The sequence below is a fragment of the Rhizopus microsporus genome (genome assembly GCF_002708625.1).
Source record: "Rhizopus microsporus ATCC 52813 unplaced genomic scaffold scaffold_1, whole genome shotgun sequence".
Lineage (NCBI taxonomy): Eukaryota > Fungi > Mucoromycota > Mucoromycetes > Mucorales > Rhizopodaceae > Rhizopus > Rhizopus microsporus.
This window is the reverse complement of record NW_019671916.1, coordinates 1,728,548-1,751,834: the sequence shown is the minus strand read 5'-3', so window position 1 is coordinate 1,751,834 and position 23,287 is coordinate 1,728,548. Positions and strand designations below refer to the sequence as shown.

General features: G+C 38.0%; 10 protein-coding genes across 10 annotated transcripts; 6 read left to right on the top strand and 4 right to left on the bottom strand.

The window, feature by feature from the left end:
• Positions 1-1,795: 1,795 nt before the first annotated feature.
• On the top strand, positions 1,796-2,450 carry RHIMIDRAFT_233037 (uncharacterized protein; the record flags this gene model as incomplete). The annotated part of the gene is made up of 2 exons (XM_023607869.1): positions 1,796-1,882; positions 1,941-2,450. 2 exons carry the CDS (start codon positions 1,796-1,798, stop codon positions 2,448-2,450), a joined length of 597 nt encoding a protein of 198 aa, XP_023471320.1.
• A 1,531-nt stretch (positions 2,451-3,981) lies between these two features.
• RHIMIDRAFT_254380 (uncharacterized protein) lies at positions 3,982-4,781 on the top strand. Its single transcript, XM_023611088.1, has one exon. The coding sequence runs from the start codon at positions 4,118-4,120 to the stop codon at positions 4,757-4,759; it is 642 nt and encodes a 213-aa protein (XP_023471319.1). The 5' UTR covers positions 3,982-4,117; the 3' UTR covers positions 4,760-4,781.
• Positions 4,782-5,749: 968 nt separating this feature from the next.
• RHIMIDRAFT_181822 (uncharacterized protein) lies at positions 5,750-7,481 on the top strand (the record flags this gene model as incomplete). The annotated part of the gene is made up of 4 exons (XM_023605796.1): positions 5,750-5,984; positions 6,048-6,259; positions 6,329-6,512; positions 6,562-7,481. Coding segments are annotated over 4 exons (1,551 nt in total), but the record flags the coding sequence as incomplete, so codon positions are not given.
• Positions 7,482-7,779: 298 nt separating this feature from the next.
• Positions 7,780-8,751, bottom strand: RHIMIDRAFT_310277 (uncharacterized protein; the record flags this gene model as incomplete). The annotated part of the gene is made up of 4 exons (XM_023614644.1): positions 8,349-8,751; positions 8,198-8,290; positions 8,086-8,155; positions 7,780-8,034 (listed from the first exon to the last, which is right to left on the bottom strand). Exons 1-4 carry the CDS (start codon positions 8,486-8,488, stop codon positions 7,780-7,782), a joined length of 558 nt encoding a protein of 185 aa, XP_023471317.1. The 5' UTR covers positions 8,489-8,751.
• Positions 8,625-8,933, bottom strand: RHIMIDRAFT_243655 (uncharacterized protein; the record flags this gene model as incomplete). The annotated part of the gene is made up of 1 exon (XM_023609971.1): positions 8,625-8,933. One exon carries the CDS (start codon positions 8,931-8,933, stop codon positions 8,625-8,627), a length of 309 nt encoding a protein of 102 aa, XP_023471316.1.
• A 1,565-nt stretch (positions 8,934-10,498) lies between these two features.
• Positions 10,499-10,968, top strand: RHIMIDRAFT_254377 (uncharacterized protein). The gene has a single exon (XM_023611087.1). It carries the CDS (start codon positions 10,627-10,629, stop codon positions 10,831-10,833), a length of 207 nt encoding a protein of 68 aa, XP_023471315.1. The 5' UTR covers positions 10,499-10,626; the 3' UTR covers positions 10,834-10,968.
• Positions 10,969-12,431: 1,463 nt separating this feature from the next.
• Positions 12,432-14,244, top strand: RHIMIDRAFT_285004 (cyclophilin-like protein; the record flags this gene model as incomplete). The annotated part of the gene is made up of 5 exons (XM_023613233.1): positions 12,432-12,466; positions 12,535-12,719; positions 12,782-13,187; positions 13,242-13,746; positions 13,801-14,244. 5 exons carry the CDS (start codon positions 12,432-12,434, stop codon positions 14,242-14,244), a joined length of 1,575 nt encoding a protein of 524 aa, XP_023471314.1.
• Positions 14,245-14,816: 572 nt separating this feature from the next.
• On the bottom strand, positions 14,817-16,604 carry RHIMIDRAFT_254372 (uncharacterized protein). Its single transcript, XM_023611086.1, has 8 exons — positions 16,348-16,604; positions 16,218-16,289; positions 16,006-16,163; positions 15,839-15,937; positions 15,659-15,784; positions 15,512-15,599; positions 15,260-15,459; positions 14,817-15,207 (listed from the first exon to the last, which is right to left on the bottom strand). The coding sequence occupies exons 1-8, from the start codon at positions 16,577-16,579 to the stop codon at positions 14,848-14,850; spliced, it is 1,335 nt and encodes a 444-aa protein (XP_023471313.1). The 5' UTR covers positions 16,580-16,604; the 3' UTR covers positions 14,817-14,847.
• Positions 16,605-19,642: 3,038 nt separating this feature from the next.
• RHIMIDRAFT_233030 (uncharacterized protein) lies at positions 19,643-22,483 on the top strand (the record flags this gene model as incomplete). The annotated part of the gene is made up of 4 exons (XM_023607868.1): positions 19,643-19,701; positions 19,749-19,854; positions 19,904-20,764; positions 20,816-22,483. 4 exons carry the CDS (start codon positions 19,643-19,645, stop codon positions 22,481-22,483), a joined length of 2,694 nt encoding a protein of 897 aa, XP_023471312.1.
• A 60-nt stretch (positions 22,484-22,543) lies between these two features.
• On the bottom strand, positions 22,544-23,257 carry RHIMIDRAFT_243651 (UDP-Glycosyltransferase/glycogen phosphorylase; the record flags this gene model as incomplete). Its single annotated transcript, XM_023609970.1, has 1 exon — positions 22,544-23,257. One exon carries the CDS (start codon positions 23,255-23,257, stop codon positions 22,544-22,546), a length of 714 nt encoding a protein of 237 aa, XP_023471311.1.
• Between the last annotated feature and the right edge of the window lie 30 nt (positions 23,258-23,287).

Here is a 23,287-nt window from a genome sequence, read left to right as displayed (position 1 = left end):
ATAGAGTCTATGAACACATCACAGAAAGCGCAATATGGAGAGGCGTCAGGCCTGGAGAGTATACGATGTAAGCAAGTCTTATGAGGAATCTTTCGATGTATTAGTTGATAAAGGGCATTACGTTGAATGCAGGTGAGAGATAACGATTAAAAGTCCATCCAGTTGGTGCATAGTACACGAGGTCGGGTAGCTCTACGAGTGAGTGCTGCCATGCAAGTTTTCCTGAATATCTTTGTATTGACATGTTTGAAAGATTTGCCATAAGGAAGACGAAACTTGAGACAGCCAACGAAACTGGAAAACAAGCCAGGAGAAGTGTTATCAGATGGTGTAAGAGCATTGCCGGTATTATTAGGAAAGCAAGTCTTTTACACCATTTGTCAAAACGATGTCACGAAAAAAAAAGTGTCCTTCTGGCTTCTCCAAGCTTCTTTGCACCAGGTTTTACGCTCACATTGCTCAGTCTCAACTTGAGTACGACCTAGCTATCAACCACTTCATGACCTCTCAACTTCACACTCTAGAGGAAGCCCAGAATAATTGCATCAAGAAAATCTACGGTGCTCGAGGCAAAGCGTCCTCTAAGGTTATGCTCCACATGTCCAAGTTGTCTCTCATGTCTGAATGAGTCAGTATATTACAGGCATAGTTCCTCTTTCGTTCCTTATATTTGCCAGAAGATGCACTGCTTGCTTGTCTGTTACCTTATATCCGCAATACCAGAGGAAGCCAGTGGTACGCTCTCTCTCTCATGCATCACTTTGGAAAACGGTGCTGTCTACTACTGAGGAACCCAATACTCGCTTACCAAGGCTGCTAAACGACGTTTTTTGCAACAGAATCTTGAAACCGCCAACGATACCGAAACTCCAAACTGCTTTCTAACTGCCATCGATCGATCTCTCTGGATCCTATACTCTGGCTGCTCATGTCTAAATCAGAGCGCAGTCGCTGTATACGCTGGAGACTAGGCTGGCTTCCTGGTGGCAAACCTCAAACATGTCCTAAGCACCCAACGCAACAGCTCTCTAAGGATCACACTATTAGCTGCCTTGATATGCGCCAATGTCTGCTCATGTCTGAAACTATACGATATCAATTGTCATCCCTTCTGCATATGCTTTCTTTACGCCCTTCGGTTCCTCCAAACTTAGTCCTCATCTGGTTCGGCGATGACCGACTATATACTTCATACTATATGAATTAGATCAGCTACACCATAACAAATTGATCTCTGCGAAGCATCCCCATGGTCAAAAGCTTATTGTATGACTAAATCAATTCCTTTAGCTTTTCATCGATAACACCACTCATTACTTTCCTTTTACATTTTTTATTCTTGTACTCTAAGGGGTTTTTTCGCTACTATTTACTTCCAAACGGATTGAACAGATTGAGCGACGTTTATTTTATTATTTTTGCGCTCATTTGGACCAACAATAAAATATCATGTTTAACCAAGAAAAGAGTGTCGCGCTTTTTTTTAAAAATAGATGTCGTATACACTCTCTCATCCAAACAACGGTAATGTCTCTACCTAATCAGCGGTTTTAACACCCAAATGGCGGTTTTGCTGTTTCCCTGACTTTTGTCTGACTTGTCCATTTCACAACATGAACCATCATCGTGATATTTGTAATCTTAGTTTTGAAACAGGCACAAAGTTAGCAAATCATAAGTACGATGCTCACATCGATTTAGTGAAAGTGGCTCTTAGTGATGGTAAAAGAGGATCATTTACTTTTTACGCGACCTCTTCATTGAAAAAAAAAAAAAGTAGATTCTCGATTACGAAATGCAGCAATATGGAATATTCGCCATTTTCGAAGGACTTCGCAGTCACCGATTTAAATTTCCTGTTATATTCACCTTGATTATCGATGTATAAGCTTTATTACAAAATATCCTTGATTATGGAATGTCATTTGTGCTTCTGATAGGTATTCCATAATCAAGAGCCTACTGTAGAGACAGCTTTAGTTAGCAGAGTTGATGGAAAGTTCACTTGTCCCAAATACTCCAGTAGACTTATTAGTCCTACTACGCTAAACTGCCACCTTGGCAAGATGCATGGCGGACGCTGCTCGACTGCTTCCAAAAGGAGAAAGCGATTGTATTCCGAAATGGACAGCAACGACAACAACACTGTCAACGCTAGCAATAAGAATAACAATAATAGTTCCCTGTCTATAAACCCAAGACAACGCCAGATGCGAGCCCCTCATTTGAACATAGATGAATATGACTCAAGTTATTCATCAATAGCAAATTCATCTCTGTGTAACAAGAATTCTTTGATATTGTTGGCATCGAGCGCGCTTTCACTCTCAAGTCCTGAGCAAGAGAAACGTATAATGTTGACCAAGGTTGGAGATTGGGAAGCAATTACATTGTTGTCATTGAACGGAAAATCGTACCTCTCTAGAAAACATACAGGATATTCTAGTTGATCAGTCTGCTGGTCAGTGGACGCTTCCAATAACGACTGAAATAGCAACAGGGTAGCCTTCAAACATATATCGAGCCATAAATATACAGAGCCTTCAAAGTCAATGACTGAATGTGTCAACAAAGATTGGACAATTTTTCTACAGCTCAGATATGCTGTTTCTCAATTTTTTGCGAAGGGATGCTAATAGAACAGTCCTCTGCCATCCTCATAAACTGCGTTGAACCGTATGGCCACCTAAAGAGTATTGATCCAAATTACGAGCGAAGACTTGCAACAACAATGCATCTATCTTATCCAAAAAAAAGAATGCAAATATAGTTGGGCTGCTGTAGTTCAAGCGCAAGAAGGCAATGCTACGAAGCCGAAAATTGCAATAACAGTGTTGAATACGAAGTATCAATTAAAAAGAATAAAGACTAGAATTAACCAGACTAAAAGACATATGTCGATTGACTTTATTAAGGACGAATATTTATACTAAATGTGAGACACTCTTCAACTGAGATCGTAAAACTTTTCATAGAGGCTTATGAATGACATCTAAGGCAAAGAGAGAGGGTTAGAACATTCGTATATATTTCATAAGATGATGACCCCTAATAGCAATGACAGATCAGAGTCACTGGGTATGGGTGCCTTAAAGCATAGTTCCTGTTAATTAACTTAAGTAGTAATCGAACAACTCCAGTTTTTTTATTTGATATGTGGTCAATAGTCAATCCATTAAGTATCAATACAACATGCTGTCCATCAATGTGGCTACTTCTTGTTTTACTTCTTTCTTTCTCTTAAAAAAAATTATAAAGCGAAATGCAAAAAAAACTCAAGAAAGTAAGTAAACATACATATTGAAATATTTTCTTATGCTACTCATCGTGGGCTTTTAGAAGAAACTAAACAAAATTCATCAAACGCTGAGCCTTCCAGAATTATGACAATTAAGACATCTGTTTGTGGCACTGGTTGGAAAGCCAAATACATACCTTCTCTACAAGAATTAATTCATATTATGAACGTTATAGTCTCACATACATGCGCTTTCTCTAAATGTATTTACTTGAAATAACTCGAAAAGAATAATGTACTTCGTTTGCAAGAATATGTTATCAAAGACATCTTTCGCGAAGCCTTTCTGTCATTGGTTGACAAAGAGTTTAGAGATAGCCAGGCATTAAGCAGATCAAATCTTTCGGAAAAAGTACGAGTACTGTGAGAAAAAATCTACGTCTACAAGGATGATTACTGTGACTATGCTGCATACAAACCCATCGAGCTAAAGAATGCACAGCAACTCGCGATTTACGAAAGTATAAAAATACACACAGCTTACATTAATAACATTACTCCAAACCTTGGTAATCGTCTACACATGTTTATTAATAGAATCACACAAAAAAAGGAAAGAATTGCTCGACTGACGAACGAGATGAAAACCAAGAATTACTCTGACAAGGCTATCAAAATTTAATCAAGACAAATGTGCATGATCCGCTTAAAAAAATAAAAGACTCTCTGTCATCAAGAGATGTGTCAAAGCTCCCTACTGATTTCATAGACGATAAAGCAACTGAATAGCTACAGGGCTTTTTCAAATCGTATCCTACAGATTATCATTTTGCAAAAGGTTTAATATATTACGACGCGAAAGCAAATCCTCGTCAACATATGTATGCATTCTACACGTTGGCCAAACTATGTGAAGAGAGCAACTCGAAATCGTTTTCTTGTTTTCCTTTACGAAAAGGCTCCATTCCATCATATGTCATCATCGACACAAAAATCGTGAATTTTCATATTTTGAAAAACAAGAGTTTTACTTCCAGCAAGCTTGATCTCTGGGGAGAAGCTGTTGACTTAAACCGCAAAGTACCCAAAAACCAAGGTGCTGGGAAAACTATTCAATTTAAAGGAACAATTGAAACAGATGGTGTGGAAGTCTCTGTGGTTAAACAAAACTTTGTAACTTCGAAAGGTTCTGCAAGTAATCGCAATAAGCCTAACAATTCCATTGACAAATTTCGTCATATCGAAAATATGGCTCAAGACAACTTGATCAAAACTAGTAGTAACTGTATTTTAATTGATCATGGGCGTAGATATCTTCTGTGCTGTATGCACGAGAACAGTGCACCAGAGAACAAGTCAATATTTCGATATACACGTAATCAAAGAGCCAAGGAAACAAAGTCCACTCATTTTAGAAAACTGCGGCAAAAATTAAAACCCTTTACCATACAAGTAATTGAAGATATATTATGTCAAATCCCTTCTTCCTCAGTGAAGTTCAGCAATTACGTTAACTACTGAAAAGGAAGAGGGGAAGTTTAATTTCAAGCTTTAGTAAAAATAATGGAGTCAAGACTTAAGAGCGCTATGATTGGGTAAACATATAGGACTTGGAAAAAAAAAAGCAGGTCTTTTTCCTGAGTCCTTGTATTTGCTCAAACCGTGCTAATGATTTAGATGCCCTTTATCTCAAAGATGCACTGTAAGGTACTGTATGAAGACGTCTTTTAAATTCAAGTGGAAATATATATCATGCAAAGTGAGTTTAAAGTAATCTCCAAAAAAATTATTTTGAAGAGAGAGAAAACTTGGCTAAGACTGGGTCTGGAGTAATTCAGATAGAGTATGGACTAATCCAAGTTGTAACTCTAATCTTTCATAAGATCAGCTATGGAGTAGCCTGACCCTTGAACCAATGCAATAAATTACTTTCAAATAAAAAAAAATCTCTGTACGGCCCCTGAAAAGCCATAGTGAGTCATTCGCCAATGAACGAAGGGCATCACATATACAATGGCGCAGTTTCTATATTTGCTGTATATAAATAAATAAATAAAAGCATGATCTCTATCAAGGATCATCACGGAATCAAGGCAAAAATGTCTCCTGTTTGTGAGTGACTTAAATATACAATATACACGATCTCTGCTTTTGTTTCTCTGGCTTTGTTTTATAAAAAGAGATCATTGAAACACCGATATAAGGCGCGTGTTTCAAATGTATCGAATATAAATACCCAATTCCCATCCTTTCCGTCTTTCCCCTCTCTTTTCTTTACTTATTCATTATGTTATATTCAGGAGCATTTAGAAAATCTATAAACAAAGTAGTCAAGCCACGCCGTTTTTACGGATTACCAGCATCTGCCATTAGCTTAGGAACAGATCCTCGAAAGGATAGAACAGTTCAGTTAACCCCCTTGAGAGGTGTCAATATCATCCATGATCCTCTTTTGTCCAAAGGTGAGTATTGATAAATATAAACGAATAATGGCTAATAAAAAAAAAAGGTACTGCATTTAGTATTGCAGAAAGAGAAAGACTGTCTATTCGTGGATTAGTACCACCTCGTTGTCAGGAGATGGATAAACAGTTACTTCGAATTAAGCGTAACTTGGATGCATTAGACACACCTTTAGCAAAGTTTGTCTTTTTAACTGCCCTCCAAGATCGTAACGAGACATTGTTCTACAAGCTGCTGATCACTCATTTAGAAGAATTGGCCAGTATCATTTATACCCCAACAGGTAAAAAAAATTTTATAGCCCTTTCCCACACCGACCCTAATTTTTCCATGTTTTCCCGCTCAGTGGGCCAAGCCTGTTTACTCTCTCACTCCATCTATCGTCGCTCTCGTGGTATGTACTTTTCTTCACAAGACAGAGGTGCTATGTCAGCTATGGTTCATAACTGGCCTCATGATGAAGTTGATGTCATTGTTGTCACGGATGGTTCCCGTGTACTCGGTTTAGGTGATTTGGGTGCCAATGGTATGCAAATCCCGATCGGTAAACTCAGTTTGGTAAATATGACAAAAAAGTAAATTGATCCGTGCCTTAATTAACATCTTTTTTTTTTTGCTGTAAATTAGTATGTTGCCGCAGGAGGTATCCGACCACGCTCGGTTCTACCTGTTGTCTTGGATGTTGGTACTAATAATGAATCATTACTACATGATCCTCTTTACCTTGGTATGGGTCACCCAAGACTAGATGGAGAGGAATACTATTCTTTTGTTGATGAATGGGTTACTGCTATTCAAAGTCGATGGCCAAGTAAAGTTGTAGCTTACTGTTAAAGTATGTGTAACTAACCTATGTGTAGATGCCCTTATCCAATTCGAGGATTTCAAATACCCTCACGCATACAACTTACTCAACAAGTATCAAAACAAGGTCACTTGCTTCAATGACGATATCCAATCCACTTCTGCCATTACCTTGGCTGGTCTTTTAGCCTCACTCAAGGCTCGTGGTCGTTCTCAAGACAGCCTTGCAGAGGAGCGTATTGTTTGTGTGGGCGCTGGTTCTGCTGGTGTCGGTGTATGTGAAGGTATCATTGATGCCATGGTCTCACAAGGAAAGGTTCGCTCTCGTGAAGAAGCTTACTCTCGCATCTGGATGTTGGATCAATACGGTTTACTAGGTAACCCCTCGATCGGTACCAACACATCATCATCATCAACAACCAATGGTGTCGAAAAGCGAACACTGGACGAACGTCAACAGTGCTACGTCAAATCTGACTTGCCTGATCGTCTCAATCTTGAAGAAGTCGTCGAACGTGTCAAGCCTACAGCTATTTTGGGTCTTACAGGTGTTCCTGGTGTGTTTACGGAGAAGGCTATTCGTACTATGGCCAAGTACCAAGAAAAACCCATCGTATTCCCTCTTTCAAATCCTGACACCCGCGCCGAGTGTACAGCTGAACAGGCCTTCAAGTGGACAGAAGGACGTGCTATATTTGCCTCAGGTAGTCCTTTCCCAGACGTGTTGTTACCCAATGGTAAGCTCGGCCGAACTAACCAGTGTAATAACTCTTACTCTTTCCCTGGTCTTGGTCTCGGCATCACCGTTTCAAGAGCGACTCGAGTGACCCCAAGGATGTTCCTCGAAACTGCAAAGACAATTGCTGATATGGCTACACCTGCTCAACTCAAGGAAGGTATCCTCTTCCCTGGTGTCAAGCATCTTCGTGAGGTCGCAAAGACTGTTGGTACTCGTGTTTGCGAAGTAGCTTATGAGGATGGTGTTGCTACTGCTGTTTTGAAAGAAGGCGAATTACTCAGTGAAGTCGTACAGAGTTCAATGTTCGTTCCTGAGTATGTTCCTATTGTCCATGTCCCCCATATTCACTAATTGTGCATTTTATTTATTATTTATTTGTATGAATATAGACTTTTGATAAAGAATAATATATTATTTAAAATATTTCTCAATACCAAAGGTGCATTTACAGGATTTTACTCTAAAATTAGACGAATCAACATTAGTTTTCAGACAGTTTCAAAAATAACAATTACTCTTTTTACCTGTAAAACCTTTAAGCCAGCACCGCACCGGAGTGGGACGAGGCAACCACATTGGAGGTGGCGATTTGTCTTTTGAAGACATTAGGTCGACCTTGACCATTCCAGATAGAAGGTGCAATGAGAAGCATGTTCTTAGCTGCCATTACATCACGATTCCAAAAAATATTGCAAGTGCTGCACTTCAATACTTGATGGATTTTTCTGATATCATCACCTCTTCTACACTTTGGATTCTGTAGGTCTTGGTTTAAGCAAGAGTTGCAGGTCTATAAGGATATTGTTTAGAATGTATGATCTATGATCATTGTTATACTAACCTTGAGGGCCTTGTACTCATTGATATCGAGAAGTAACAACTCTCCAAGGCCCTCTCTGTGCTTTAATTGCCTATAAATTTTGTTGGAGACACCATGTCAAAGACCTGTAAACCTAACATGGCCTTTATTTTTCAGCCCGTCACCAAAGATAACCAAAGGTATTTTTTTGCAGTCGCCTTCTTCAAAACGGTTTTTGTTCTTCCTCCTGTAAGATACGAATAATGCTTAGATTATACTAAAAAGAAAACAAAAAAAGTATATACCTTTCAGGTTGTGGGATAGGAACTGGGTGTTCCTCTTTGTATTTTTTTCTTCGTAATTTGTTATTTTTTTTTTGCCACCATTCAATAATATATTCGCGCTTTTTTGAATGGCCTTTTGAGACCCAACATAATTTAGCCATTTTAGCTTTGCAGGCTCAAAATTGTAAAAGTTTAACAAGACGTCCATGTGTTGCAGTATATAAGTTAGATATAGCATGTATTGTTAAACGGATGCAGTTTTCAGCGAAGGCATATCTGTTTCAATTCTTTCAATACCTAAGCTTTTTTTACGACCTTGTTGTAATTTCTGGCGTTTACAGTTCCATCCATACCGTAGTACGCAGCAGAGGGCAGGCGGTGTACATCGGTGCCTTCGTGGTAAGAGACAAAGGCATCCTTTCTTCCTGGGCCCACAGTACATGAACGAAAATGTTTATCTACTTCGTCGGTTGTAAAATCACTTAGCTCTAGAGAAGCGTCATCTGCTGCCAACGCCGGAAGCGCCTTTCTACAGAACAGCATTCTACACGTGTAGCCATCGGTGTACATTCCTTTAAAAAACATCCTTCCTCTTTGCTCGGGCATATCTTTGAGCTCTTCCCAACTACATGATTATCACTAACAACTTGAATATAAAAGCATCAAACAATAATATCTTCGAAATCCCAGCTTTTTAAAATCAAACATTTGGAAGAATTGCCTTTGGTTATGATCAAATGGGGGCCCATTGATTTGTTTTTCTTGTTTTGTCTCGAGGAAAATGCCTGTAAGGTTCTGAGCGCCGACCTTTATAAATCGCCAGCCCAATCCGGAATTCGGAAACAAACTAAAAAGTCTGGGAGGTACGAACTTGCTGGTACTATCTTTGTCAATTTGAGAAGGTTGAGCCATATGCAAATTTTCATACTTTTCTAGGATATGCCTTAAGACGGGTAAAATTTTGAAAGGTTCATTATTCAAGCTGGCTTTCGACACTAGAAGGGTGGGCATACGATTCTTCATTTCTAAAATTAAGGGATTCAAAAAACCGGAAAGACTAGAAGCCACATCCTAATCAAAATGGCCAAGTATTTCATTAGGTATAGAGGATAGTTTACAACGTACGAGTACTTCACTATATCATAGTTGTACACCAATTTTTTAAAGTAATCAACCTTTACATTCTAAAACACACAGGTTAATATGAATGCATTAGATAATTTTTTTTTGTTATCACTTACCGGATACTTTCTCTTCAGGGTATAGATGAAGTAATTACATATAATATTTTCGAAATTTTCAATGTAGTAATTATTATAATTGGTTACAACAGTTTCACAGGCAGTTGACAGAGATTGTCCATAGTTCCTTAACCCATTCTCTTCTACAAACAAGCTACCATTTGTGGTAGCAGAGGATAGATAAACAAATGAATTTGTGAGTTGATCAACGTCCAAATTTTCTTCATTCGGTCTTTCTTTTCGCCTGTTTCGATCGTCCTTTAGAATGGACTTGATCTCATCTGGACCAGCACGGATAATCTTGAAATAGTATACCAAAAGCTTTGCTAAAAAAACTCATTGGTCAACTTGGTTAGATGCTTCAATATAAAGTAATTCACAAACAGCTGTGCTTTCAATATCACTTCCCTGATAAAACCTGATATTGCCTTGATCTTCTCCAAGGAGTTGGCTTTTTTGGGGGGCCTCTCTACAGAAGTTTGCAAAAGGAATGGAAACAGTATACCTTTGACAATTTGAGCCAAGTTTGATTTGTAGAAGCTCCTCTAATTTCAGGTTGTAGTTCCTACAGGCGCGACTTCTTGCAGATTTGTGTCCCTCCTCTTGGCAAGAACTACAGATTATTCTACTTGTAGTGGATGATGCTTCGGAGGTAGCTGCCTGATGCCTTCTCTTTACGTCCTTTTTTGCTTTTATTACATCAGAAGTATCTTTTCTCTTGGTACCTTTATGCAAATTAGCTTGTGAGACATTAAAAATACATCAAGCATTTCTTTTTACCTGTCCTTTTTGAATTTTGGGCACGTAATGCTTCTGCGTTATCATTGGATTGGATATTTTCTATCTTTATGTGTTTTTTAGAGCAATGAATTGTTCCACTTCAGGATAAATAGGTATACGAGGCATTAAAGATTAGAAAAAGAAAAAGAGATCAATACAACATTTTATTGATATTGTTTGTTGTAACTTTGTAGGCTAAGATTAACGATGTTAAAAAGAAAATCCAAAAAAAAGGTACAGCTACATGTCATATAGGTTTTTTTTTTTTTCGAAATGTCATGGATGTCCTGGACAAGCTCAACAAGCATGACCTTTATATTGTTGTGGACTATTACAGAATTCATCATTACCAGTACGTCGTGGATGCGGCCGAGAGTAGAGACTATAAACTTTTGTTTATGCCTCCATACTGTCGGAGTAACCGAGTGTCACGAAAAATCGTGTTTAAATTTTCTCCATCTAGCTTGATAAAGCGCCATTTATAGCTTGAATTAGGAAAAAGAGAAAATAAACGAGGTTGAGGTCTTCTTTGCCGTTGCTGTTCAGGCTGCTGTCGTTGTGCTTGCACATTTTTCTGCTCGTAAAGATCAAGTATAAATGCCATTACATTTAAAACTGTAAATGGATTTGCTGTGATAATTTCTTTATTTAGAGGTGGTTGCTGTAGCCTGTTCTTTATAGGCTGTATAATCCTGTCTATGTGAACCTGTAAACTCGGAACAAGATTTAGGGTGTCCTGAGCAAGAAAATCTTCTGGCATATCCGACCTCGCAATGTTCGTTAAAACTTCATGGAATATATAGTTGTATACTAGCTTTTTTACTACCGACATGCTTAGATTCTAATTGTATATATATTTCATTAATATATAATCGTAAGTATACGTAATATATCTAACTTAAATTACTTACACCATGCTCAATTTTTAGTTTATATACAAAATAATTTCCAATATACTGTTCAAAGTTTTCAACATAAAAGTTATTATATGTAGTTGCTACAGTCTCACATGCAGACGATATGATTTGTCCTAGCCCACAAGATTGTTTTTTTCAACCAGCAGATTTACATTTTCCAAGCTTTGCAGTAGACTGAAGGTTGCTTCAATGTCCGATAATCTTGGATACATGCGTTGAAGTGCGTCTATTGTTATGCTTTGATATATCAGTCGGCAGACTCTGTACCAAAAATTTTGATCAAATATATCATTGGAGAGATTATCAATGTTGTTCGAATTGCTCAATATGTAATAATTTACAAATATTTGCGCTCTATACATCACCTGTCTTAAAAAAGAAGACAGTTCAATTGTTCTTCTTTGATATCACGCTAGCTTATCATCCTCTTCTTGCTCATCGCTTGTTAAAAAAGACCCAAGAGTTAAAGATATCATAAATCTTTGATAAGATTCGGGAGAAGCCATACTCAAGCGTTCTTTGAGCGTAAACTGGTGGTTTTTCGTTTTTTTTTTTATTACGAATGAGCTCTTCGGTATCAGGGTATAGAATAGGACACATTCTTGAGAAAAGTGAGACATATAAAAAAGATAAAGAGATACAAAAAAATGGCTGTTGTTAATACTTTTTATCGTATGTACATTATGATATATTATTTTTGTATACATTTATATTATCACTTGCAAGATGAAATTTTACTGACCCTGATTCTTCTTTATGAGATCTCCTCCATCAAAAATTAGCCTTTTACCGCTATCTCGAATTTCTAGCTAGTTTTTACAGATCACCTATATTTATGTGCTATTCACTCGATATCCGTCTTGTAAAATTTTGATTCATATAAAAATTGACGTCGCCAGTGTAGAGTTATACGTGGTGAAGCTGTAAATTAATGCAAACAATAATGTCTGAAAAAGAACCGAGTCTGTCTCAAAAATAAAAGTAAATCATCTAATTTTATTGTTGCAAACGTCTCAAAAAAAAAAAAACGTGAATCGTCTAATTTTAAATTTCAAAGCATCTCAAATTGGAGTACGGTGCATTTAATACTTTAAGCGGTAAAAGACTGAGTGTCATCTTAAAAATGTTCAGTGACTACATTTTTTACTTCTTTCTCTTATTGCCTCATGTCGAATATTTATGCTTTAGAACCACATACAAAGTAAAGATAGGAAGAAAGAATACAAGACTAATTGAAGCTAATCTACTCCTTTTTATATATTTATAAAGCGCCAAGGTTATTTTATACACAACTGCTGGTGACATTGAGATTGAATTATGGGGGAAAGAAGCACCAAGAGCATCACGTAACTTCATTCAACTCTGTCTTGAAGGTTACTATGACAACACGATATTTCATCGCATCGTTCCAGGGTTTTTAGTGCAAGGAGGTGATCCTACTGGAACAGGACAAGGTACATATATACATATATATATACATTAAATTATGCATTGTTTAATAACCAAAAGAATAAAGGTGGAGAATCTATTTATGAAGACGGATTTCCAGACGAATTTCACTCACGTTTACGATTCAATCGACGTGGACTCGTCGGTGTCGCCAACACAGGACAAAACGACAATGGATCTCAATTTTTTATCACACTCGATCGAGCTGATGAATTGACAAAGAAGCACACTTTATTTGGCAGAGTGGCGGGTGACACGCTATTCAACGTGATGAAGATGACCGAGCTTGAGCTTGATCAGAACGACCGGCCACTGTATCCTCCTCGTATCAAGAGGACTGAGGTCGTAATCAATCCATTTGATGATATTGTGCCTCGTATCTCTGAACGTGAACAAAAATTGGCTAAAGAACTTGAGAGGAAAAGGGCCGCAGAAGCTGCAGAACAGGCAAAAAAGAAGAAGAAGCCTCAAAAGTAAAAAGAAAAAAGAGTCTTTACAATATACCCTTACCCATATCTCTCTCTTAGGCAGCTAAACTTGTTGTCTTTTGGCGAAGAAGCAGGAGACTTGATGCCCCCAGAAGAGAAAGAGGCAGAGAAAAAGACAGTAAAAAAGAGCGCGTATGATTTTGTGGAGACAGCAGCACCACCTCCAGAAGAATTACTCCAAGAACTACAAAAACCAGTTAATAAGGAAAGGCAGAAACAAGAAGAAAAAGAACGACAAAAGGAAGAAGAAGAACGAAAAAGACAGAAAGAGGAGGAAGAGCGAAAGAAGCAAAAGGAGTTGGAAGAAGCAAGACGAAAGAGAAAAGAACTGGAAGAGAAAAAAAAGCAGGAAGATACAGCAGAGTCAAGGGCAAGCGCTATTGAAAAGTTAAAGCAAGACATTCGTAACCTGTCCAAGACAGCGTCTCAAGAGGAAGCAGAACCTGTGGTCAGAAGGGAAAAGAAAATGTCCTTGGTCGAGCAGGAACGTGAAAAGTATGCAGGTCAAAAGAGAAAAAGAGCAAAAAAGGGAGATGACTCGGATGTAAGTTATTGGTACCAATCCACAATCACATATGTAGTTGACATTTGCTTTTAGGTTTTCAATAAACTCATGGCTTTCCAAAAGAAGCTTTCTTCTGTTAAGGAAGAAACAGTGATTCCAAAGAAGGAATTACCGCCCTGTGAGCTTCACGGCATCCCAGGCTGTGAATCATGTCGCGATATGACAAATATTGAAGACGACGTCACCGATGAAGGATGGATTGCGCACAAACTGGTGTTTGAGAAGGACTTGAAAGGAAAAGACCTGATGCGGCGAAGAGAGACCGTGGATGATTATGTTGTGATCGATCCTAGAAGCAGACAGGCCAAGGCCATTCAGGAAGAATATGAACGAAAGAGAGGCACGAGGACAGGTGATTCTCAAAAGAGAAACCATGATGAGGATAAAAAATATAGAGAAGAGAAAAGATCAAGAAGTGATCGATATCGTAGAAGCCGTAGTAGATCAAAAGACAGACATGATAGCAGAAGACGATGATAAATATATTTAAAATGTAATGCCACATCATAGTTTATGCTTTTTCTATAGTGTTTGAACCCATTTCTTTTTTTTTTTTCTGTTCTATTCATTCCTACATTTGATCACTTTAAAACAATAAGGGAAACAACTATGCTTCTGAAGGAACATCTCATAGATCCTCACATCTAACAATGATATTCTTTTATTCTTTTCACTCATTTGAATAATGGAGAACATGTATAAATGTTTATACTATAAAAGAGAACTTAACAAGATAGTATGATCACAAGTAACGGTCTTGAAGGGTATTTTGTCGTTTGTATAAAGGTTTTTTAAATTTATTCATGAGGATTTAGATATTTACTTTAACTATTCATTGATACATAATAAAAAGGAAAAAAAATGGCTGTACACATTAATAAGAATAAAATAGAGAAAAGAAAGGGGAGGGAAGCAGAAGGGAAAGGGGGGAACATTAAGTAAAGCGTATTTTACATATTGTAAACATACATCAGCTCGTTTCTTTTACACCATTTTCTCTCTTAGAGGAGGCTTTTATCCTACTGTGCGCTTAACCTTTTTTGTCCTTTTTCTTTTTTTTTTTTTTTGTTTGTGCTTTATTTAATCAGTTTTATCTTTTCCTTTGCCCTTTTCTTGTTTAGTTCTTTTTGATGAATCGTCTTCTTCATTTTCCTCGCATTTACGCTTTAATCCGTTAGAAGTAGATGTTGATGATGACGATGGTTCTACACTATTTGTAGGCAACGAAGATGACGAGGAAACAGTAGGTGGGTTTGTTCTTAAAGCCGCTGTCTCCCCACGAGTGGTTGGTGTCGCTGGTGTAGTCGGTCTTGGTTGTGTTGATCGTGTTCGTCTAGAGTCGATTTCCATACTTGCGAGAATAGATCCCATAAAGTGATTTATTAAGCTCATGCCTTGTATGACTCTTGAGATAAAGAGTACCCTTCTGCTTATAGCGCGCTGTATGCACAAAGTATAAGCGTTTGTTCCTGTAGTACACAATTAAACTTACATTATCTTCACTTAATCCTGCTCTTAATTGTTCAGCCGTATCTCGCATGTGGGGTGCTGCTGTTTCAATTAGATCTGCTAGTTCCTCTAAAGCCATACCAATTTGTGACAATGGAGGACCTCCGTTATTTCTCATTGAATTTCTGACTTCTTGCAATTGTTCACTTGTCGAACTAGTTCCAAACGAAGGTATAGAGGATTCTACTAGACATTAGCCCTTTGTTTTTTTTATTATTTTCCCTCTTTTTCTTACCGTCTGTCAGATTATTAGACTCTTGTAGCATAGATCTAACATTTCTTATGGATACTAAGGTTCTAGCCAATCTAACTTCCACGCTGGGCTATACAAAAGAATAATCAAGTTAGAGAACGCATGCAGCTGCAAGGGGGCTTCACTTACTGGAAATCCTAGTGAAGAAGCAAAAGGAGATCGCTGCTCTCCAGACGAACCTCTGTGACTAAAGCTGAAGGCAAAGGGTGATCTGAAGAGACTGGATGCAGCTGAGAGTCCACTTGTTCTATTTGGCTGCTTTGATTGTTTAGAGTTTAATATTAAATTAAAAAAAAAAAGAAAACTTACGTTATTTGATGTTGAATCTGTAGTTGGTGTTGTTGTCTGTGTTGAAGGGCTTCTGCTTCTAGTACCCGAAGTGAGGCCATTCAAGACTGAGGAAATCAACTACCGCAGTTTATATATTTTGTCTTAGTCGGAAATATATACACACATATGCATTATCATATACTTACAGAATGGTTATCGTTGGGTTCACCAACGGCTGAGTCAAGGGTTATAAAAGCATATCCCTCCATCATTGGAAAGCGACTTGAAAGGTTTGAAAAGGGGAAAGGACGTCCGTTGAGCCTAGAGCTACGAGTGGTATTTGTAGTTCCAGGATTAGGATCATCTATGGATGGGGGAAACATTAGCTGAATACTAACGTTTATAGCTCAATACTAACCATTTTGTGGATTATGAGGAGCATCTGCTGGTCTGATGACTAGATGAATGACTTTACCATTATCCAAATTAGCTAATAAAATAACAATGAATCCACTCTTGCCATACACATTTATATATAGTGAGTATACCATAATCAGTCAAGTACTTATCGTCCTTCAAAACTCTTCCTTGAAATATTAAACGCTGTCTATTACATTCAACATCAAAGGCAATTTGTATTTCATGCTTTAGTTGCAAAACTGAAGCATTTCGAGGCAAAGTAACAGAAGTTGTGCGTTGTTCTAGAGATTTAATTTGTAAAGCAATCTTTTCAATGCCAACATCAGAATTTTGGGTATCATTGGTATTATTTTCAGTCATTTGAAGTTTCTTGTCTGAAGAGGGGAGAAAAAAGAAGAGAGAGAGAAAAAAGAAAAAAATAAGCGCTTATGAGGGACTAAAATAAGTTCACCCCAAGCTATTTTTTTTTTAAGAATCAGCCCCTATTGTGGAAGCCATTCAATAGTGTTGTATATCTTTAGAGGACGAATATGTGCGTGTGTATAGAACAAATGATATAAAGAACTGTATGTTTTATGTCGTAATAAATGGGTCTCTTATAAATTGAATTAACTTGTAGAGCAAAAACCAAGCCGCTAAAAAGTAAGTAAAGAGTTTTAACAAGAGCTTCTTTAATGAATTTCTTCCCTTGCCTTTTATTTAAGCTAAAGCATAAAAGAGAGGCTCTTTATATGATGTGTGTAATTGTTACATTTTACTAGAAAAAGCTTTTATTTGTGATATAATGGATGGTGTTTATTTCTGAGCCTCGTCTTGATAAATTTGACAGCTAATATAAAACGTATATCAATTCATTTTCCATGATATCACAAAAGCGTGTGATGCCCTTCATGAATTGTTGTAGTGTTTACTGTCCCTGTAATGCTCACTTCTAATGCATTGAGAGGATTTAAACAGCGATTACGTACCTTCAAAGTCTCCTCCGGATTTCGCAGTCCTCTGTTACTTAAGCGTCATAGGTGAAGTACGACAAATATGCTGTATGAAAGACTGTAGGTCAACACTACATACACCAGAAAATAGGCTAAATAATGTAAATGCGAATATATCATAATTACACGTGATCTTGCTTCTCTGTTGATCAAGCTGACAACAAAAAAACTAGAGTAAAAAAAGAAATAACAGTATTTCTTTTTATTCTTCTTCTTCTTGAAAAGAAACAAATCAAGATAGTAACTTTATAAAGCCATGTTGCGTGACGCCACACATCCAAAAGGTTTGCTGGACGACATCATAGGTAATGGGCAGAGGTGCGCACATAATATTAGTCTAATCCCAATTTTCGTGCGTGTGCAGTGCTGGCCTTCCTTTTTAACCTGTAAACAATCAAAATGACTCAAAAAACTATTTACAGGACATTCTGTAGTCACGTCTGTGTCGGTACTCAAAAAGAATATACCAACGCTTTGAACCTAGAAGTACATCTAAAAGACGCGCACGGTATGTTTGAACAAAAAGAGCTTGATTTAACCAGGTTGTGAAACTAACAATTTATTTGTTGGAAGGCCAAAAACAGAAGAAGCAGAAGCAACGAAGTAGCAAAGTACGTTCATTAAAATATATATACATATATAAAAGAGACTCTTTGTGATTAAAATGATCTTCTTTTTTCTTCCTCAGAGCTGTGTATATCAGCAAAGCTCAGCTACAAGGCTTTGGAAGTGTTGGTAAAATTAGTTTGCAAAGCTTTTTGAGATCTAATAAATTATGTTTTGTGTAGAACAACTACAACACATGGTATACGTACGTTGCCTGCAATGCTCACTATTCGAAAATGGACAATTTGATTTCCCATAAAAAAACATACAGTAGATATTATTCAACGTACAGTTTGCTTTGAGTTTATTTAAACTATTTGCTGTAGCAATAGAAATGACTGAAGGCGAACCAGCCATGAGCATTAATATTCCCGAGCAAGAAATTGAGGATAGTTCGCGTCTTGGCAAAAAAAAAAAAAAAAACATGAGACAACATAAACCAAAGCACTTTCAATTTCGCAACACCACAAGAGGCAGCTATCAGAAGAAGTTTGCTCAATTCATTCGAAATTAAAAGCACTTTCTTGTCCTTGAAAACCAGCAATTCTTGCACCTCTGTCAATATCAACGTATCAAAAGACGACCTACATACATTGTCATCTTTTTGGGGTGTTCCAGTCACTCTTGGACTTGAAGTCGGTGAAGAAACAATCAAAAAAATAGAGAATCTACACTTTTTTCAGAAGACTACCTGCATCACTTTCTCGAAGGCTCCAAGTATTCCGGATTACTGAGACAGCAAGAGTATGAACAAATAAATAATTCTTTGCTAAAAGTGCTGAACCACAATCGTATTTCTGCTTTTATATCGAAGAAGATTATACAGCCTTTGTCGTCAAATAAACAATGTATTTCATACACAAGCTAAAGTCATCTTAAATATTAACATAATACCTCATATTAAGCCTACAATATTGATTCACAGCAATCATAGCTTATAGATGTAATTGTTTGACATTTATTCTTGTGTTTAAAGATCGATTTCTTTTTTTTATCATGAACCTCTTTCTTTTCTCTGTTCATAAAAAGTTTTATCCCATCTTGTCGTATTCTTATATTTGTAAGGTAAAACCATTTTACTCATTAATGATATCACAACCAAGGTTGGAAGAACAAGCCCCATTATTGGACTGTCAGTGGCCAGCTATTAGCAGGCGCGATACAGATACTGCTTGTAAATTGTATTGAGCTATACAACAGAAAGCCGTCCATGGATGCTCATTATGAAAGGTTTAGAACAAAGTTTATGAACGGTAGCACATCCAATTTTACAGACAAATATGAGGGAGTGAAAATTGTCTTTAAAATAGAGGACCGATCAAGAAAACTCATCACAGATACCATGGTCTTTAATGCTCATGTAGCCTCAAGCTTACGCTTCGATAAAGACAGTGCGATTCCTGAAGTTGATTCTTCAATATATGACTTTAATCCTTCAAAAGGAACATTAGTAATCACTAAGAAGCATAAAGGCAGCCAAAGAAACAATTTCCAAGAAAGCAGAAATTAGCAATCCTACAAGTCTTTTTTTTTTATCTCTTGAATATAAAGCGCTGAATAATTCCATCATGTTTTGATCAATGTGCTGCGTTATTTCTTTATCGTTAGTCTTTATTCCTTGGTTACAACATCACTCTAAAAATAGGACTACAAGTCCCCTTGCAAAAGGGAATTCTTTGCCTTTGACCTTTTTGCTAAGCAATTTTTCATTTGTTGAAAATCCGCTCAAGATTTTAGGTTGCAGTTTGCTCATCTTCTGACTCAAACGAGGTCTTTTTCAGTTCGGATAAATCGAACCTTTTTTTTTCTTCCTTCGAAATTCAAAATGTCGCTTAGTAATGACGAAGGCAGTCAAAGTAAAAGGCAGAGAGTAAGCCGTGCATGGTAAATATGAATGTATTAACCTTACTCATACTGATAATATCTCATAGTGACATATGTAGAAAAAAGAAGATAAAATGCGATGGAACATTGCCTATTTGTAATAATTGTCAGCAACTTGATACAGAATGCACTTACAAGGATACAACGAAAAAAGTGAGTCATTGATAAACGTAGAATTTAAACTCATTCTATTTATCAATAGCGAGGTCCTCCAAAAGGGTATATTGAAGCTATTGAGAATCGATTACAAAAATTAGAAGGTTATTTACAAACAATTGCAGAAAATAAAGATAACAAAGAAGATCCAAAATTGAAAGAAATACTACAAGAATTACAATCTCCGTTAGAAACGTCTTTTGGTGAACAGATAAAGTCGAGACCACAACGTAGAAGGCAACGCAACAAGTTACAGCAACAACAGCAACAACATCAGCATCATCATCAATCAGATAGTCCACCCTTGATTCAAAGTCCTACACTGAGTCACAGTGATATACCCGAAACACCTACTGAAGAAGACGATGCTGCGGGACAGCTTACCATGGACGAAACAGGCCAGGTGAGATACCTCGGTAAATCCTCAGGGTTCTACTTGCTATCCAACAGTAGAACGTATCAAAATGGTGCCTTTCATTTCTCAGGTTTCCAGCACAAGGTGACAAAAGAATCAGCCAAGAAGAAATATCCTGTGGATCCATTTGAGCTGCCACCACAGGATCTATCAGAACACCTCATTCAATTATACTTTCTTCATTTTTATCCAGTGCTTCCCATGTTTTATAAAAAGCGCTTGACATGCCCTAGCTGCCCATCAGAGCCCTTATCTCCTCTTTTGCTGAACGCAATCTATGCAGTAGCTTCGAGAATCAGCCCTGACGTTCGTGTGAGATCTGATTTGGCGTCTCCCGATACGGCAGGAGATGTCTTTTTTGAACGAGCGCGCTGCTTGCTAGATGATTATTATGACACACCCAAGATATCAACTGTACAGGCATTGTTGCTACTAGCAAGTCACCAGATGGGCGCAATGAAACCGGCAAGAGCATGGCTGTACAGTGGTATGGTAAGTTCATTATTGGTAGCAAAAACACAATTATATTGATCTGTATTACAGGCATTTCGAATGGCACAGGACTTGGGTTTGAATCGTAATTGTGATCACTGGAACATATCACCTGAAGACAGGGAGCGCCGAAAGCGTGTGTTTTGGTGTTGTTTTATTGTCGACAGACTGATCAGTGCAGTCTACGGTCGATCGTCCAACTTTGAAGAAAAAGATTGTGATGCGCCTTTCCCTTCTGTAGATGACGATGAAGCCATTACGTCCAGTAAGGAACCGTCTAGACCACCAGCCAGTCTGCTTGAAACGTTTATTCAGAGCATCAAGATATGCGATATCCTTGGCCACGTACTTAAAAATATTTATTATGCAAAAGCCAAACTACACACGTCTTCACAGTACGCAGATCAAATCTTAACAACTCTCAGTCGTCAATTGACTCGGTGGCACCAAAACTTGCCTATGTCACTACAGTATAAGTTGCCGAATACGCAGATAGGTGAAAAGGGGCCAGACCCTCCTGCACCTATCTGTCAGTTACACTTAATCTATTACACTACAGTTATCTTGCTACACAGATCCTTTATACCAGGACCAGCTCAGTCCAAATCCTTGGTGTCACAGCCATGCTACAAGATATGTCTCTCAGCTGCATTATCAATATTAGACATTGTCAACATCATGTTGGAAGAAAATCACCTGAGATACCTTTACAATTTTGCAGTTTATTTCGTTTTTACAGCCGGTATCATCTTTATCAAGACAGCGTCCTTTGGAGACCCTTATGATGCGTTTGAGGCCAAGATCAATATCAATAAAATAATGAAGGCACTGGATGAGCTCGAAACGACGTGGATGAACGCTGCTCGATGTAGCAACATCTTGGGCGAATTAGCAGGATTGAGAGATATAAGACTAGAAAGCAACGAATACGTGCCGAAAAAGGAAGCCAAACAGCCAACTCCTCCTCCAGCTATAGCTGTGCCCAATTCACCGGAAAATGGCACCGAGTCTGAATCGAAAATAGACAAGGAATGGAGTGATCCGAAAGATATGGGCCTTCCCTTGTTCAATTCAACTTCTCAGATACCTATCTCTTCTGTGCGTGATCGACGGTCGCAATCACCTTCATCCAGTGATCCGAACGGTCGACAGTCGTCATCACCTGAACGATCTTCTCTTCTGGACATCACACCAGCTATGGACCCATTCGCCGCACCAGGAATTATGGCAAATCCAGCACAACAACAACAGCAACAACAACCACAAGCGCCATTTGATCCTTTGTCTTCGGCGTTTTGGGGTATGCCAACCTCGTTAGATACAGATGCGTGGAATACGTACTTTGGGTATCTTACTGGGCAAAATAACAACAATAACAACAATAGTAATGCGCCCATAGCATCCCTTTTGCTCTCCAGCACAGATGATCTCTCTTCTCCGGTCACTTCTTCATCTCCATTTATGGCTGGAACGCCAAAGACTGAATCAAGAGCGCGATCGTCTATGCTAAGCAACAGCATTTCACTAGATTTGCCAAGCTCGCCTTCAAAAAGTGTACTGCTTGGATTTTTGGACAATGGCAATAATACAAATTCATCCTCGACTCCTGTTTTCGTATCGTCTCCCACCTCATTAGATCCTAGAACATCATTTGAGTCAAGTAGTAATAACAACCAGGCATCTAAAGCATCGCCATCTAATGATATATTATATTGGTAATTTATTAAAATAAAAGATCCCTTTTGAAAATTATAAATATTTTATACATGAGTAAACAATTCAATTTGCTTTCAGCTTTTTATCCAACTTCATCTTTGGAACAGATACCGTATTGAAAGCCAGAGAATAAAGGACAAAGGCAAGACGATAGAGACCATAAGCAAATGTAACCAAGGAAACCAACACAAATGAGTACAGATCCAAGTTGTTTGCCTTGAAGAATGAAAGATCTCGACGAACATCCCTTCTCTGTTCAATCTTTCCATCCACATGGGTAAACATGACCTCTTCTACCAGATCAGCTCCTCGCTGCTTACCGCGCGCATTTCTAATCTGAACCAGTGCCTTGAACCTGCCAACGTTTTGTTTGTACTTGCCTGTGGGATCATCAACGATATCCTTCACCAATTCAGTTGCCTGATCTTGCCTCAGTGTTCGCTTAAACCAACGGCCAATGCCACGCTCTTCAGCATTTATAGCATTAGCGGGTTGATCAGAGAAGAAGGGGAATACAGCTACAGGTACAGCAGCATGCATTGACTCGTATAAGGAGCCTACACCACCGTGTGTGATGAACAGGCAAGTAGAAGGATGATGAAGAATGGCGACTTGAGGTGCCCAGTCAGTGAAGGCGATGTTGGAGTTGCCAGCAGGGTTTGTGAAGAAACTGTTGATATCGTAGGTTGTGTTAGATCGAGTGGTAATCATATCAGGGAATAGATCTCGAATGCCACGAGTAGACCATATGATGCCGTCAATATGCTTGGTTTCCATATTTTCAAGCAAGGCTGTCAAGATGAGCTT